Source organism: Pungitius pungitius, chromosome 13 (assembly GCF_949316345.1).
Source record: "Pungitius pungitius chromosome 13, fPunPun2.1, whole genome shotgun sequence".
Classification (NCBI taxonomy): domain Eukaryota; kingdom Metazoa; phylum Chordata; class Actinopteri; order Perciformes; family Gasterosteidae; genus Pungitius; species Pungitius pungitius.
Genome location: NC_084912.1, coordinates 13,754,965 through 13,770,743, shown reverse-complemented (window position 1 = coordinate 13,770,743; position 15,779 = coordinate 13,754,965). Strand labels below are relative to the sequence as shown.

The window sequence follows — 15,779 nt, the reverse complement described above, 5'->3', positions numbered from 1 at the left end:
TGTAGCTGATTCTAAAGCTGCTGAGCAGGGGGGGGGGGGGGGGTGGCACAAAGATTTCTATTCTATTGTATTTTCTTGTCGTTTTTCTTACACATCCCTGTCCGCCCTCCTTCAACCTCCTCCTCCCCCTCAGCATCTCCCCTGGGATCAGGACAGAGACAGTTGGTCACTGGGAGATCGGTGCAGCAACTGGGGGCTATCAGACTCTCCCGTCCACACCAGCAGCAGCATAATTAGACCCGAGCATTCACGGTCACCTGACATTAACGCCCGCCACCGACACAGTCACATATGATAAACTATTTGGCTGGAGCACTTTGGCCCTGACACTGCATCTCAATATGCACATTTTTGAGTGGAGAAGACTAGGAGGAAAAGTCAAGAGCATTACTGAACTATTTAAGATTCTGCAGGGAGCCTGAAACAGCAATTTTAAGAAAAATAAATAAGCATGCTGATAAAAAAAAGACGAGTAATGTAATCAAAGACAGAAAACTGAAACAACAGGAAATGTAAAAACGGGGTCACTAATATATCGGTTACAAGTAACAAAATATGCTACTTAATTACTAATAACTTAAACTAGCTTACTGGGTCTCCCTAAAGACGATGCCCATATGGATACACACACTGTGCAACAAGCTTGTCTGCGAAGCCTGTGGCGCTGACTGGGATGTCTATGGACAAGATGCAGCGGCAGCGCAGACCATGGGAGTGACGCATTGCAGGTACAAACACACCAATCAGAGAGCGCGATTTCTTTCAGCTACGTTTTGTGCTCCATCACAGAGTAGCAGAAAGTATTCATACTCCGCTAAGTAGACCCACAGTAATACACAATTCAAACTGAAATATCGACCTCGAAACATTCACAGCACTCACAAGAGCATATGTAAATTGTGTCTTGATTTTATTTTGTAGCTATAAAATAATTAAAGAGCGGTTTTCGTTAATTTTATATATGAGAAAAGGCGAAGCTGGCGGAGTGATATTTGAAAGAGGAGGAGTTATAAGAGAGCCGTTAAAGGCGAGCCCAGTTGCCGCTTCCTCACTGTGTTCATAGAGATTGTCAGTCGGCTCAGGCGTCGTGTTGGCTTAGGTTTGAAACGGATTTTCTCGTGAACCAGCCGTTGCATCTACATCGAAATGGTAAGAAAAAAATCCATCCATCTGGAATTACTCTACGGTCCTAGAGTAGATTTTACATGTGCGAAATGAGTGTCGATACACGGTAACGTCACCAGTGGGTAAACTGAATCCATTTGGACTACCGCAGTGCTGGCAGAAAAATTGACAGCTCGCTAGTGGCTAGGAAATGCTAACTTGTTAGACAAAGCTACGGTGGGCTCCCTTAGTCTGAATAATTACACAGCCTTAGTAAGTTAGTCCTCGTAGCGTTTGCGCAGTCCCACCGGAAATCATTCAGAGTATATCACGTTAGTTACGTACCCGTACAATGCCAACTCATTTTTTTGCGTTGGCGTCGCTAAATTTTGACGTGCGCTAAACATTTATGTGCGATGTCAAATATTGTTAAAAAGGCTGTTAAAGTAACTATTTGCCCACCGCTGCCTCGCTTGCGCTGACTGATGACTTAGTCGGTCGTTTTGTCCTAAAGTGTAGAACGTCGCGGGTGTTTTGAGGTCTGTCCCTGTGAGCCGGTATAAAAGAGCAGGCTAACTTTAGCGCGTCCTAGCTAGCATTTACCGCCCAAATTCATAAGTCGTCGATAGTGAAGTTGTCGAACATTCATATGTCAGTATTTTATATCTAACGTGTATTGGACACAGCAACTTTTTTTTTCCCCTCCAAATTTAAGTAGCTGGAATGTTTGCACCCCAACGAAAACGCCAATTTTTCTCTTATCTCAGTTGTAGTGCCTCATTTTCCATTAAAACCCAGAATAAAGACGCGCGCTCAAAGATGTGTTTGTAAAGGCCTGGGCGGCCCCTAACGTTGAAGCCAGGTTTTTTTTTTTAAATAATAAGGTAAGTTAATTCCATATATTAATGCCTCTTTTTTTTTTTACAGGCTGATCAGCTTACAGAAGAGCAGATTGCTGGTAAGACATGGCTGCATCTTTCCCCCTGCGGAGTGGCCTGCGTTATGGATCCTTGCATCCCCTGCAGTGGATTTATACTTCTTCCTTTTAAGGCGTTCCACAGGGCAGCCTACTGGTCATAAAACGGGAATGAATGAAACTGCTGTTGCTTGCTGGATCTTGAGTGCAGAAGGACTCCCTCATGGAAAACTTTGCATTTTCATGGTTGCCATGTAAAATATGATGTAATCTGGAAAGACAGTGTATTCTATTGAGGTGTTGGTGGTGACCTGTTTATATGCCGTTCATGATGTGTCCTTTGCCCTGGGTGTGTTTTTTATTTGATGGAATGGGAATTTGGACTTGGCAAACTGATTGTGAGATGAGAGGTAGATGTCGTAATCTAAATCATGCAGGAGGAGCGCGTCGAGGCATTGCAGCCAGTATGCGGTCAGGGACACTTGCTGTAATGAATGCAGTGCATGTATAAAATGTGGGACAGTTGTAGCAAGTTTCCTGATGATATCTTCTGCTTCCGCTTAGGTCTCAGGTTTCACAATGTGCTGATCGTACACTCGCTGCATTACATGGCCTTGCTTTTAGTGCCTCGCTGTTTTGCTGACGTGTGCCAGTGTTTAGACCGACGTGTTTAGACCGTCAGTTGGTATGTACAGCATAACATGACAACTTTCTGCTGACTTTGGGTAATGTAGTTATTTAAAGCATCATTAGTGACTCCTGTGATGTGGCTTTTACATGGCCACTATCAAAGGATTTAGGAATCTCCACCCATGACATTTCCGTCAACAGGCATTTCCTCGTAACAAAAAGGGTGTTGACCTGTTTTTTTTACACACACAGGTCTGTTTTATGAACTTGATGAGCTGCTGTATGACGCTACACCTAATCAGTCTTTGAGTGTCATGCTAGCTTGTCCCTCACAGCTCCACCAAACCACACAGAATATAATTTGTCGCTGATGAAGGCTAACTGCACGGTCTGGTGGTCGCTGCCCTTGTTTAGCCAGAAACATCTGCAGTTGGAACTTAAAATGGAAGGACTCAGCTTGTTGTAGCTAGTTTATAACACACCAAAGTGATACAATTTTGGATCTTAAGCCAAGTCAGGGTTCGAGTCAAATGTCATTCCGACTTAAGGAAAAGTAGTTTTATTCAGATTCAGCTGACAATATTTACATGGCTTTTTAATCGATGTGGTCGCATACGCAGCTTTGTTAATCGATTGTTATGCCACTCTATATAGCTGTTGTTACAACTGCCAAACTGAAGAAGCCCTTTACTTTTTATTTTTAAAATTAGAGTTCAAGGAGGCATTTTCGCTCTTTGACAAGGATGGCGATGGCACCATCACCACCAAAGAGCTGGGAACAGTCATGCGCTCTCTGGGCCAGAACCCCACAGAGGCAGAGCTGCAGGACATGATCAACGAAGTGGATGCTGATGGTAAGAATCTAATCTGCCTTTTATAAAAAAATAACTTTCTAACCACCCACATACTGTTTTGTATCGCTGGAAATCCCTCATCGTTTCTTTTGTTTTTTGTTTGAAAGGAAATGGAACGATAGACTTCCCAGAGTTCCTCACTATGATGGCAAGGAAGATGAAGGACACAGACAGCGAGGAGGAGATCAGAGAAGCATTCCGCGTCTTTGACAAGGTAAAAGCCACCAAATTCCAAGCGCCCAGCTATGGAAATACCCTTTGGTCTGTTTTTTTTAACATTTGTTTACTGTTTTTCAGGATGGCAATGGATACATCAGTGCTGCTGAGCTGCGCCATGTGATGACAAACCTTGGAGAGAAGCTGACTGATGAAGAAGTGGACGAGATGATCAGAGAAGCAGACATTGACGGAGATGGACAAGTCAACTATGAAGGTTGGTAGATGTGAGATTGCTACATATTGAGTTTGTTTGGGTAATTTACCGGAAACTGAGTTGCAACTCTTTTTTTTTTTTTCTCGCCCCTGCAGAGTTCGTACAAATGATGACGGCGAAGTGAAGGCCTTGTACAGATTTCGTATATAAATAATTTGCCTTTTTTCTTTGTGTAATTTATCTGTAAAATCTTAATAGCCCCCCTTCGTCCCTGCCCCCTCTGCTGTCCAAAGGAACTGCATGTAAACTGCATAGGCTCTTGTCCCATGTCCCTTTCTTTTGCTGTCATGGTGTTTTGGGGTGACGGAATGGTCATACAACCAGATGCCTGTGGAGGCCCCTGGGAGCCGGAGAACTTCAAATCTTCCCGTCTTGTGTGCTCGGGGGCACCTCCACGCATGGCGACATTGGAAACCTGTCAGCTAATTGTCTCTTGGCAACACTGTTGGCATGGAAACAATGTAGAGGAGTTTAAACTCTGCATGGACTACGGACAAAGTATATATGGAAATCTCTCAGCATTGCACTACTGCAAAAAAAATGACACGGGTGTATCTCCTAGGTACTCGTACAAACTCTTTTTGTATCTGCTGTTCTATATACCAGAAACAACTAATCTTACATGCTTTTTAATGTTTTACTCACTACTTTTACTTTTTTTTCCTTTTTTTTTTAATGGCCTCTGGTCATGCCTCAAATAATCCATTCCAAGTTGTATATTTTTGTTTTCCAATAAAAATTGCAATCTACCTGGTTTTGAAAATTGTCTTTTTCTCAGTTATGGATCCTTGAGTTTGTATACCCTGTAATAATTCCCATTTTTGTATTGAGGACAGGATGCTCCATTTTTGATAGGATCTTTTTTTCTTTTTTTTTTTTCTTGCCTATAATACAAATGAAATGTTTACCAATTTAAATTGTCCCCTGTTGATTTCCAAAAGCACTGAGGAGCATCAGCCAATGCCTCTTAATGTTCAGATAAGCTCATCAAATCTGTATTGTCATTAAAATAAAAGCACTGGGAGGGATCAACGGCTTCTATTTGAAGTGCACACAATGGTACTAGACATTGGATAAGCCTTGTACTGTCCGGGTCCCAAACTGACTGAATTGGCCATGTGTTGTCTGCTACTGTTAATGCAGCACCATGTAGAAGCTGTCTGCCTCATGTCTTACTTGGCATTTGCCCCCAATCACAAGGTGAATGTGATTAAGCGTACATCAGAAACCATGGTGTAAATAGAGGTGTACCTGTTTGAATATTTTTTTTGTGTGTTTTCTGATTGAGTTTGTTACAGTAGCTTGCAGAGATACTAAGTTTGTTGTTTTGATGACAAAATAAAGCTCTATTGTGGACCTCAGCGCTGCTTGTGTGAATTTGTTGGCTGCTTTTAGTTAACGTTAATCTAAAATCCATGTGGTTATGTGATGGTTCTGACTGTCAGCTGGGAATAGTAAGTGCATTAGTCTGTGGCTTTCTCAGTCATGCATATTCAGTGGCTACACTTCAGTTTCTAACACATTGCAAATACACCTAAGTGACAGCTTGTACACCAAAATAACCTAATGCAGAGAGGTAAGTACCTGCAATTTCTATTTTTATTTTCCTTGTGTCTCCAAAATGTGCAATCGTCCTTTTCACAGACTGCGTTGCAACAGAGATAAACTTTGCAACTTTAGGTGCGAATTAACTCGGTCATCACCTTGTCAAAAGCAATTATTCGCAACACTTCAAAGGAGAAACTTTCTAGCTTAAGGCTCATCACAGTCGACCTATGAAATGCAGTTAATTACACAGTACATATAACACCAGTCTCAGCTGTCCTCTGCGTCCATGCGTTGTCCAAATAGATAAGTCAACGTACACCGGGTGTTGAAACCGTGTAACTCCACATTTGACTTGCCTTGTAAGCTTTGTAACAATTCTTGGCTTATTCTGACCATGTAGTCCATGCAGCCTTGTGTGATTCTTTAGTGTGACTTCTTTAAGTGATCATCTTTATTTTGGACTGTGTGTTTGGAAGAGAGAGAGAGACAGAGGACCACAAGAGGTGTGATACTTCAAACCAGACACAAAGGGGAAGGTTAGTTTGAAAGAATTTCTCCATGTAAGTATCCTTCTTAAAAACCTTTGAGTGTTCCTCAATTGTCTCATTTAACTAAACAAACAAACACACACACACACACACACATTGTAGGGGACGACATCACTTAGGAAGTAGAAATAGAATAAGTAGACCACTGAGTTGTAATTTGCTGTCAGTCATAAAGGTGACAGCCCACCGTGGGGGTTAGCTTAGCTGGGTAACTTGTCCTTATCCGTAGCTCAGGAACCTTTAGACCTTTTAGTTACTACCGGTGTAAAATCATTACATTTATTAAACAATACTTCCAAGCAGGAGACCCATTGACTCAAGGCTGTTCAATGGTCTTATTCTTGTGAACGGGAATATAAAGTATATGTATATAGGAAGACAAACATGGAGTCTGTGCACATCTGAGTGCCACCTTGGATACAGACCATCATGTTCTTTTACTGAGGACATATAGTTTTTCCCCACAAGTCCCAAAGAGGTTGTGTAGACATTTTAAGCTGACATGACGTACACAGTTATCATCTAAGAGGGTGCAGACACTCTGCTGTCTCAAAGGACCTACTGACTATGACATGACGTTCTTGCAGTTTTTCCAACAGTTGGCTTGCTCACTAATTCCACTACGGTCAAATGCTACACTAGTTATAGAAAACGAGCTGAATGAAAGTAGTCTCTTTTCTTAATTTCTTAAGTTTCCTCCTGTTACGGGACATTGGGTGTACCTAGTTTGGATGCTAGTGCTTGTAAACAGCTTGACACCTTTACCCTGCTAATGGCTTTGTAGTGTGTCTTACTTTGACTCAAACTGGTCGGCAAGTCTAAATTTAGCCCTCCACCAGGCAAGGTTGTTGAAAAATTGATCAACGGCGCAGTTGCTGCTATAGTAACAGTCGCAGTTTTAATGGTGGTCAGGTGTCACTGGATCTCAAGTGGATTATATAGCGAGCAACAATGAGTACGGCGCAGGATGGGGCCACCAGGAAAAACAGGGCCGCCTCTAACGTCGGTAACATGTCCAGGGGTGGCGATATAAGATATAAGGTAATGCTCTGTAAAGCCTTCATGGCTCCGTGTGCCTAAACAGTTCACACGTTGAACTGGTGAAGAACCGAATGGAACATATGGAGATGCATCAACACATTGTTGTCATGGCAATGTAACTGTAGAAGATAAAAGCTACAGTGTTTTTTGGCTTGTATCCTGTTATTATCTGCAGGGTGATGACAAGGTGGACGTGTGTGGCCGGGGGAGTTGGTGGCTGGGAACACTGAAAGTAGGTGGTGTCTGAGGACGCACAAATAACTGGCTCATTTGTTTAATTGTGTGTGTCTGTGTGTGTGTGCGCGTGCGTAGTAGACTTTCAGTTAATGTATTTTATTGCATAGCACTATCCCATTGTCTGTGTCCAAAGTGCCCTGTCTGCCAGAAATAAATTGAAACATTTACACTACAGTGAATACAGTCCCTGGGTGCTTCGTAGTGCATTTGTGGTAATAATGCATACTAGACCTTATTAGATGTAAGTGTATCTAAATGTGATCCCAGCTCTCAGGCTACTCAGCTCAGCTAACAAAATGCCATGTGGCTTGACATTATTCCATGTGAATGAACTGAAATTACAGTTTGTTTGCTGTATATTTACAGTAAATCTATGCAATAAATATGTGCCTAGTTTATAGAGAGAGAAATATAGAATGATGGCACCCATTGCCCTTGACTGGGTACCTTGCTGGGTGCTCCGAATTCAGTGGCATTCTAAAATGAGGACTGAAAATAGTATTGTAATTTTAAAATAATTAAAACCTCATTACGAGACCCTATCTAGCATTCCCCAACCCTGAATACAAGGTTCCAAGCTGATATGCATTTGCATTGGGGAATTTGGCAACACTGGGGGTCTATACCCATAAACAACATCTCCACCTTCAATATCTCCACCGCCTTCACTACCAGCAAATGCAACTCATCCGCTCAGCCCAGACGTTCTCTTTTTACATTAATGACTCCGTCGTCACCCACTCTCAAAAACCTCGGTATCATTCTCTACTCCCTCCTTTCTTTCCTAGCCCATGCCAACCACATCAGCATGACTGCCTTTTCCTACCTCAGGAACATTGTACATTGGCCTCTGTCCCCAACAAAATTCTCATCCATGCCGCTAGAACCTCCAAGCTTCACTACTGCAACACCCTTTTCTACGGCTCTCCCAACTCAACAAACTCCAATATGTTCAGAACTCTGCCGCTTGACTGCTCACCTCCACCTGCTGCTAGGAACACATCACCCTGGTACTATGCAACCTTCTCTGGCTGCCGGTCAAATACAGGATGAACTTGAAAATATTAATCACGACCTACACAGCCCTAAACAACCTGGGACCTCCCTACCTCTCAGACCCGTCCCTTGTTGCCTCAAGTCCACCGATGCTGATACCCTGAGGACCAAGCGGCGGACCTGGGGTGACAGGGCCTTCTCAGCTGCTACACCTTCCCTCTGAAACGCAGTACCTATCCACATCCGCCAGGCTCCCACCCTATCATCATTCAGACAACCCTCAAAACCCATCTCTTCAAACTCGCTTTCATTGCCAACAACATTGCTTTGTTTGATCCTTTCTCTTCCTTTCTTTTGTTTTTGTCTTGTTAGTGTATTTGGGTATTTAGAAAAGCACTATATGAATTTACATTTATATATTATTTATTTTTACCGATGTCTTAACACATTCCGTTAACTCCTCTTGTTTCACCTTCTACCAGGACACACCAATCCCAGGTGCCTATCACGTACGGGACTTCATTGAAGAAGCTGAACTGAACCCGGTGAGGAAGACCTACGGCTTTAAAGGTGTTGGTAGAAATTCACAGATTCTGGGCGTACGTAAGGGGGATTTGCTTCTCCCCGGGGCGTACAACTACACCGACTCCATACAGGAGCTCCTAATGCACCAGGCCTCCTACTCTTTCAAAAACTGTCCAAGACCCAACATCGTCACCCTGGGCATCAGGGACAAGGTGGGAGTCCCTTCACTTATCTTGTTGGCATATGCCATTGAGCACATGTAAAAACATTTTATTTTTAAATTCAATTTGACATAATTAGCAATAAATGTTTAATTCAAACTCTTTGGAGAGGGATGGCTAGTTAGCTAAGTAGTTTGTCACATCTAGCGAGTGAGGTGGACATGGCGCTGCTGGAATAATGGTTCTTCTACCTCATGTTGCAAGGTTGAAATAAAATAATTAGCTAGCTAACTACTGGAATGTTGGCTAGTTAGCTTGCTTGCTAACTGCCACCATGTTTCCATGTAGCAACGGTCAATGCCGATCAGCAGGCCAGTGGCCCCCGGCAGCTCTGGGTCCCTGGCAGTCCCTCCCTGCCGCTATCGAGTAGAATAAGCTACGTAACTAGCGTCCGTGCTTCTCTGGCGCTTCTGCACTCCCATTAACATGTGTTTTCGCCATTGCAATTGACAACAATCTCCATTTTGTTTTGTACAAATAAAATGTCAACGGAAAACATTTCCATGCCCGTTTTCTTTATATAATTTAACTATCCTTAAAACTCACATACAAGATGGAGAAATCCTATAGTATTAAGGTAATAACCCCTTAACTTTAACCATTCACTTTGATTCTTGTGTGTTTTTACTTATCAACACATCATCACATCTTTAAATTCGTGTGTAGCCTATTGAAACACCGCTTTATCTTTATTCCCTGTTCCAGCATCTAAACACTTCACCGCGCGACTACAACGTGACAGCAAAACTGGTGGAGAAGATTCCCTGCAAGTAAGCCCTTGACAAACAGCCTGTTAAACTCTCAGATCACAGCTACGCAGACAACCAATGAATCATCTCTTGATTGCTGAATCAGTCTCCCCTCTTCACTACTTCTCCTTCCCTCTCTCATCTGCGTGAACAAAGAGGGAGGAGCTATCACCAACCTGCTCTCTCATTTTCTCTGCCTCTGATCATGGCCTCATGCTTCTCTTCTCTGACTTTTCTCCTCTGTTTCTTTTCATAGCGCAACCCCCCTCCTCTCACTTCTCTCCTCTTCTTGCAGGCATGGGGTGTTTCGGTCAACCGTGCAGCGGATCAGCTTTCCTCCTGTAAGTATCTCCTCACCGAGACCAGTTATTATCACCGTTCAGTCTTTCCATAGGCCCACAATACGGCTTCATTACAGTACACTTTCAATAGGTTCTAGTTACCAGCTGCGACCCAAATGTGTATGGTGCTGAACACGAGCTAGTTATGACAACCACAAGGTTCAAAGAAAGCCGATCCCGCTGACTCTCTGATTGTATCATTTGCCCAATTCCAAGGCCTGTTATGCCACTGCACTAGCTGACTTTTAAGCTTTGGTTCAAATTGCAGCGTTACAGACTTGTCCATGCCAGTAGCTGATGGATATTTGAGCCGTGCTGGCAGCTGTTGAGTGTTGACAGAGAAGGAAAGGCGCTAAGAAATCCCGGAGGTGTTATTACTGCAGAGTTAGAAGCCGTTTTTCTACTGTTAGTGGTGTCACAGCTACTCCAAGACAATTGTTTTGTCAAAGGTTAAGCACCTACACAAATCCCTCAAGTCCACCTCAGTCGGACAGCTTACCTGGCGTGGGCGGATCAAAATGCTGCAAATGGATCCAATGGTTGGTACCGTAAACCAGGCAATTGAAGAATTATCATTTCAGATATCCAGCCTTGCCTCTTAGCCCAGCAATAATAGGACTTTTACAGTTCCCAAAAATCTCCACTGAGCTGAAGATGTTTGGGAATAAAAAACATGCATGTATTCGGTTTCTCTGATGTGACTTAATTTCTCCATCCCCGGGCCACCGTGCGCCCTAGATTTCCGAGGTTTGCTTTTTTGCAATATTGGCGTGCTTCTCGGAAGGAACGAATCTTTCCTCTCTGATTCAGGCCTGTTTGAATTAAAGTCATAATCCCAGACATTTTTGTGTAAATAAATGCCCCCCTTTATTTGTTGCTGTTTCACAGAAGGGATTCAACCTTGACCATAGTGCATGACAACTTGCCTAAACATCTGCTCTATGGTCGTTTCTATTTCCAAGACTATAGAAACTTTTGTCTGGCTATAACTTGGATTCAGACTGAAATATTGGCTGGATTGCCACAAAACTCGAGTGCCAAAGGATGGATCCTTATGACTTTAGGGATCCTTGACTTTTACTTTTCCCCCACCATGAGGTTAGCATTTATATTTTGGAGTTAAACATTTTGATCAATTGCCTCACATTATTTAAAATAGAGAATGTAACTCATGTCAGAGGGGCCGTATTGCAGTGTCTTACTATACACCGATCAAAAACAGGTCAAAGTTTTTAAGTTTCACAGACAGTCACAGCATGTGCCAGTTACCTCTGCTCCACTGCCGCACAGGGGAAGGTTTCCAACGCGCTGCGCGCCACATTGGGAAAGTAGGCCAGGTGCTTTGGTTTCTAACAGACACACACGCATTGGTGTGCAAGAGTTTTCCTATTCTGTAAAATACACCTCCAGGAGCATAAGGAAAGCGCCGGGGCCCAGCGGGCCAGTTCGCCCGAGGGCCGAGGGAACTGGCGAGCGTGGTAGAAAGGCATGTAACGGTAGCAGCCATCCCTTCGAGGAGAGGAGGGGAGAGAAAAGACACCTTCCCTGTCTCCCCCTGTCAAAATTAGAGAGCAGCTGAAAATAAGAGACTGGCACTGTGTGCAGGGACAGGGAGACAGTTTTCTGTCTGAGGAAGGAGGGGTGAAGCTATTTCTGCATGGCAGATGACCAGCATGTGTGTTAGTGGGTAGGAGGAAAGGAGAAGTGAAAGGCAAGGAGAGAGGGAGAGAGACGTTGGACAGAGACCAACCCTTAAACACAGATCACATGGGCAAAGTCCTTCACGATGAATGATGTGCCAACATGTGTTTGACTACCTGGAAATACACTTGGTGTTGTCATTGCGTCATTCACATGACTTGGAGATCTGTAGAGATCAGTAAAACAATAGATTTATATTAACTTACAGGTTCATAGGTTGCTTTTAAACCGTTAGAGGTCACAATGTACTGTAGGTGTTTATAATACTTGCGTGTTCTGATTGAACCCTGTACTCAGTCATAAAATAATAAACCTATTTCCTTTGGTCTCACTCAGGGAAGTATACTTAAATAAAGTTGAAATGTCCAAAAGATAAAAAACCTCATAAACATTAATAAGCTCTCAATAGTACAACAGTCCTTACATTGATTCGTGTTTATTTAAGGTCCATGTTCTCCTCTGCAAAAACAACACTATGTTCTTCAAAGGTAATTGTACTAACCCAGAATAAAATAAATAATAAATTGTGCTTTCTGTTTGTCCCCGGGTTCCTGACTAAGTTAACTGCAACTACTAACGTCTGGGGCACTAACAGCAGATGAACAAGATGATTTTGCAAGCCAAGCGTGATCTGTAACATATTATTATGTTATCTTTCATGAAGTTGTTTGCGTTAACAAAGCTCCGTTCAACAACCAAAACACTTGCTGCATGCTACTGCTTTTTGACATTTTCAAAAAGATGATTTTGTTACAACAAGCTAATTGAAAAAGAACAACAACTACAAAACACAGCCTATGTTATGTTAGCATATGCTAATGCTTGCAAGCTAGCGTGGGTCTACAGCACAATGAGGCTTGATCACGTAATCTGTCAATCAATGAATCTGTCAATCAATAATAGCTCCTATCTTTGCCCCTTTAGAGGGAGGGACCTTCCCCATGCCACTATAACCCACAGACAAGACCAGGAAAAGGCATCACTTCCTGCTTCAAATCCAACTTGCCACGGCTCCACTGTGTGCACTCTGTGAGTCGGTCAACACACTAATCATTTGTTCGATTTGATTCAGAAATGGCGTCACTGGTTTGAAGCGGTTATTTTGGATTTTTATTAGATCCTGGGAGTCGAACGAAACATTACCCAATGAGTTACATAACAGAATGCCTCATAGAAAACATGCCTCACACAGATATGTCCAGCACACGTTCTGTGAATAGCCTACTTAATATTGGATTGAACACTTCACTACAACATGAAGTGAAGAAAATAGAATATTTCTCTTTTGGCTAAAGGTCTGCCTTTTTTGGTATTTCAAATTGATGGCATGAAGATGTTGTGTGTGTATGAGAATGAAATGTTGATTCCACAGAAGACCCCGGGTCCAGGGGCCTACGAACCTTGCTGGAACTTGGGTGACCGTCTCAACACGGAGGCCATGGACCCCTCATTTAGCCTCTTCTTTCGCAACATCCTCTAGTGTGGAGAATGCCACAATGCCTTCATCCCACCACCATCCCGTCAGCCCGCATGGCAGATCACACACACAGTGACCCTGCCTTCTTTTTAAAATTAAAAGGAAAATGTACATAAAGAAAGCAATACTGTAGTTTCTTATTACATGGACCAATGTTTATCTGTATGACACATCAACAAAATGAGCCGCATTCTTTGTGCTCAAATTGCTTTAGTGACGCTGGCCAGGGAAGCAGAATGATCTTATCTGCTACAAAGGCTACTTCATTCCACTTAACTTCATGTTCCCGGTACTCCGCCCCCCCCCCTTCACGTCGCCTCTCTCCCATCTCTGTCGGCAGATGTGCCGCTTTGCCTTGCTATGGTATTTCAGCCCTGCGATGCACTCAGGAGGGGGAATGCTGCTCAGCCATGCGTCACATGCACATAGCTTAGTGTGGCATGCTGCACCCTCAGATAACACATTTAGAATTAGGGGCCAAGGCAGAGCCACACAATAAAACATCTATTCTTATCGCTACCTACTCTTCCCTTTACTTTTGGCAAACAAATGCGGCCAGTAATGGCGGGACACAAGTGAGCAGCGGCGATAGGAAAGGCGCGTTGGATGGGTGCATGAAATCATTGCAGATTTGTTGTTGGTGGGATCCTGAGCAATGTTTATCATTCATTCACTGCAGGAGGCTTTTTTGCTGAGCATGCATGCATTTCGTTAGCACTGCCATACACACATCAGAATGTTACGCCACAGCCAATTAGACAGCTGCTGAGGAAGGGGAGCTATTTTCATCTGTTCTGCCCACTCATATTCTGGATAAAAATGTGACATTGGTAAGTAGAGCCCAATTTCTTTAGCTTGTCTATCACTAAACAGCCGACACTGAGGGCCATGTCTTTGGTGATGTTGCTGGAGACTTTTTTGTTGGATGCTTGTTTGAACTTCAAATGGATTATTATTATTCAACAGGACTGGGTACATGGCGCTGCAAGGTTTGAGTTAGGAAAGCCAATGCAGCATAGTAATGGAGCGACTTCTCAAAATCACCTTGGGTAAACACTCAGGATCCGCGTTGAGTGGTGTTCTGGTGTTTTGCTCAAGGGCACTTCAGCAGGTTGAGCATTTGCATAAAACATTGGCTCCTCTCTCCTCGTATCGACTTCAGCGCTGCTTTTGTTTGGGATGGCAGTCATGCAGTGCAGCAGGGACGTTATCAAGGGCACATCTACTTGGCCCGAATCTAATCCCCACCACTCTGTTTCCCTTCAGTCGCACACTTAAGAGCTTCAGGAAGTTCAAGAGTCGGGCTCTACTTCCCCGTGTCATTATTCTGGAGACAAAGGAGCCGCACACTTCCACCCAGAGAGGAAGACAATCTTATTAACGGAGGCTTTGCATGAGGTCTGTGGAGGGGCCGGGCACGCATTTATACTACTTGGGAGGGAGAGGCAATGAGGGAGATGAGAATGTGAGCGTGTTTTTGTGTGATGGGCAGCCATTCCGTCCGTGGTCAAGGCATCAAGCCTCAAGTAATCTCTGTCTTCCACGTCCGCCATTCTCATCGCAGTGATCTCCACGGTCCAGCACTGATCTCTGACATATGCCTCATACTGACGACTTAACACCCTGCGTCTCCCGCAGCCTGCCTCGACCACAGACACGGCTAGGCATGCACTCTCTCGCCGTTAATCAGGAACAAGCCACCCTCACATACACACACACACACACATATTTGCTTCAAAGAATACACACAGCCGCTCGATGCCATGAATGTTCACAAACGGGTGCATCTGCGATACTATTGTTTTTTTTTTTTTTAAGCGCTTGCAAGCTGATTCTATCTATTCCTGCAAGCATTTGAGCACACTGTACACCCACAAAACTACTACCTGCTTTTTGATGTTTAAACAGTAGTGAATAAAACCTCTTCTGAAAAATCCCTCTGCAGAGAATAATGATCATGGCAGCAATGCACAAAACGCACACACTATATCTTTTCATCTGTTGTAGTCTTTCTGTGGTTAGAAGGTGGTTTAAGTGAGATTAAAGAAGCTTGCACAGTGGATCATTCAGAGGTCACAAGAACAGCTGGTTTAAGGGCAGCTTGCACTCGGAGGCCCGAGAGTGAACTTGTATTTTCGGCATGGTTTAATGAGATCCGGCCAGCGTTCAAGAAGCAGTGTTTTTGCTCATCAGTGGGTCCTGGATTAAATGTGTGTTTATGGCAGCTTACAATAGAAGGCCACCCTTTTACTCAGTGGTCTGGCCAGAGCAGCGAGGACGTCAAATTAACAGCTAACTCGGGGGGAACATGCGGAGAGAATGGTGACGTAAGCAGGCTGCCGGAATTTCCTAAAGAATGTGCTGTTGCACAACAAAAATACCCGTGATCCAATACTGGTGTGGGACGAATGCCATTACCAGTTACTGAGTCCCAACTAAAGGTCAGCAAATAAACAGG

At 43.6% G+C, this 15,779-nt stretch overlaps 2 protein-coding genes across 2 annotated transcripts; both read left to right on the top strand.

Moving 5' to 3' along the window:
* The first annotated feature begins 1,010 nt into the window (after nt 1-1,010).
* On the top strand, nt 1,011-5,298 carry calm2a (calmodulin 2a (phosphorylase kinase, delta)). The gene is made up of 6 exons (XM_037465419.2): nt 1,011-1,149; nt 2,032-2,062; nt 3,361-3,504; nt 3,612-3,718; nt 3,802-3,937; nt 4,033-5,298. Exons 1-6 carry the CDS (start codon nt 1,147-1,149, stop codon nt 4,059-4,061), a joined length of 450 nt encoding a protein of 149 aa, XP_037321316.1. The 5' UTR covers nt 1,011-1,146; the 3' UTR covers nt 4,062-5,298.
* A 1,686-nt stretch (nt 5,299-6,984) lies between these two features.
* On the top strand, nt 6,985-14,359 carry stpg4 (sperm-tail PG-rich repeat containing 4). The gene is made up of 7 exons (XM_037466290.2): nt 6,985-7,039; nt 7,140-7,306; nt 8,790-9,044; nt 9,759-9,823; nt 10,098-10,143; nt 12,769-12,873; nt 13,217-14,359. Exons 1-7 carry the CDS (start codon nt 6,985-6,987, stop codon nt 13,322-13,324), a joined length of 801 nt encoding a protein of 266 aa, XP_037322187.2. The 3' UTR covers nt 13,325-14,359.
* The last annotated feature ends 1,420 nt before the right edge of the window (nt 14,360-15,779 follow it).

What these genes read in the sequence shown, in the direction of transcription:
- calm2a (XM_037465419.2), top strand. An exon ending in CATTCCGCGTCTTTGACAAG is followed by an intron (nt 3,719 to 3,801) that starts GTAAAAGCCACC and finishes ACTGTTTTTCAG; the next exon opens with GATGGCAATGGATACATCAG. An exon ending in TGGACAAGTCAACTATGAAG is followed by an intron (nt 3,938 to 4,032) that starts GTTGGTAGATGT and finishes TCGCCCCTGCAG; the next exon opens with AGTTCGTACAAATGATGACG.
- stpg4 (XM_037466290.2), top strand. Translation starts at nt 6,985, where the DNA reads ATGAGTACGGCGCAGGATGGGGCCACCAGGAAAAACAGGGCCGCCTCT. An exon ending in GTGGAGAAGATTCCCTGCAA is followed by an intron (nt 9,824 to 10,097) that starts GTAAGCCCTTGA and finishes CTCTTCTTGCAG; the next exon opens with GCATGGGGTGTTTCGGTCAA. An exon ending in GGCTCCACTGTGTGCACTCT is followed by an intron (nt 12,874 to 13,216) that starts GTGAGTCGGTCA and finishes TTGATTCCACAG; the next exon opens with AAGACCCCGGGTCCAGGGGC.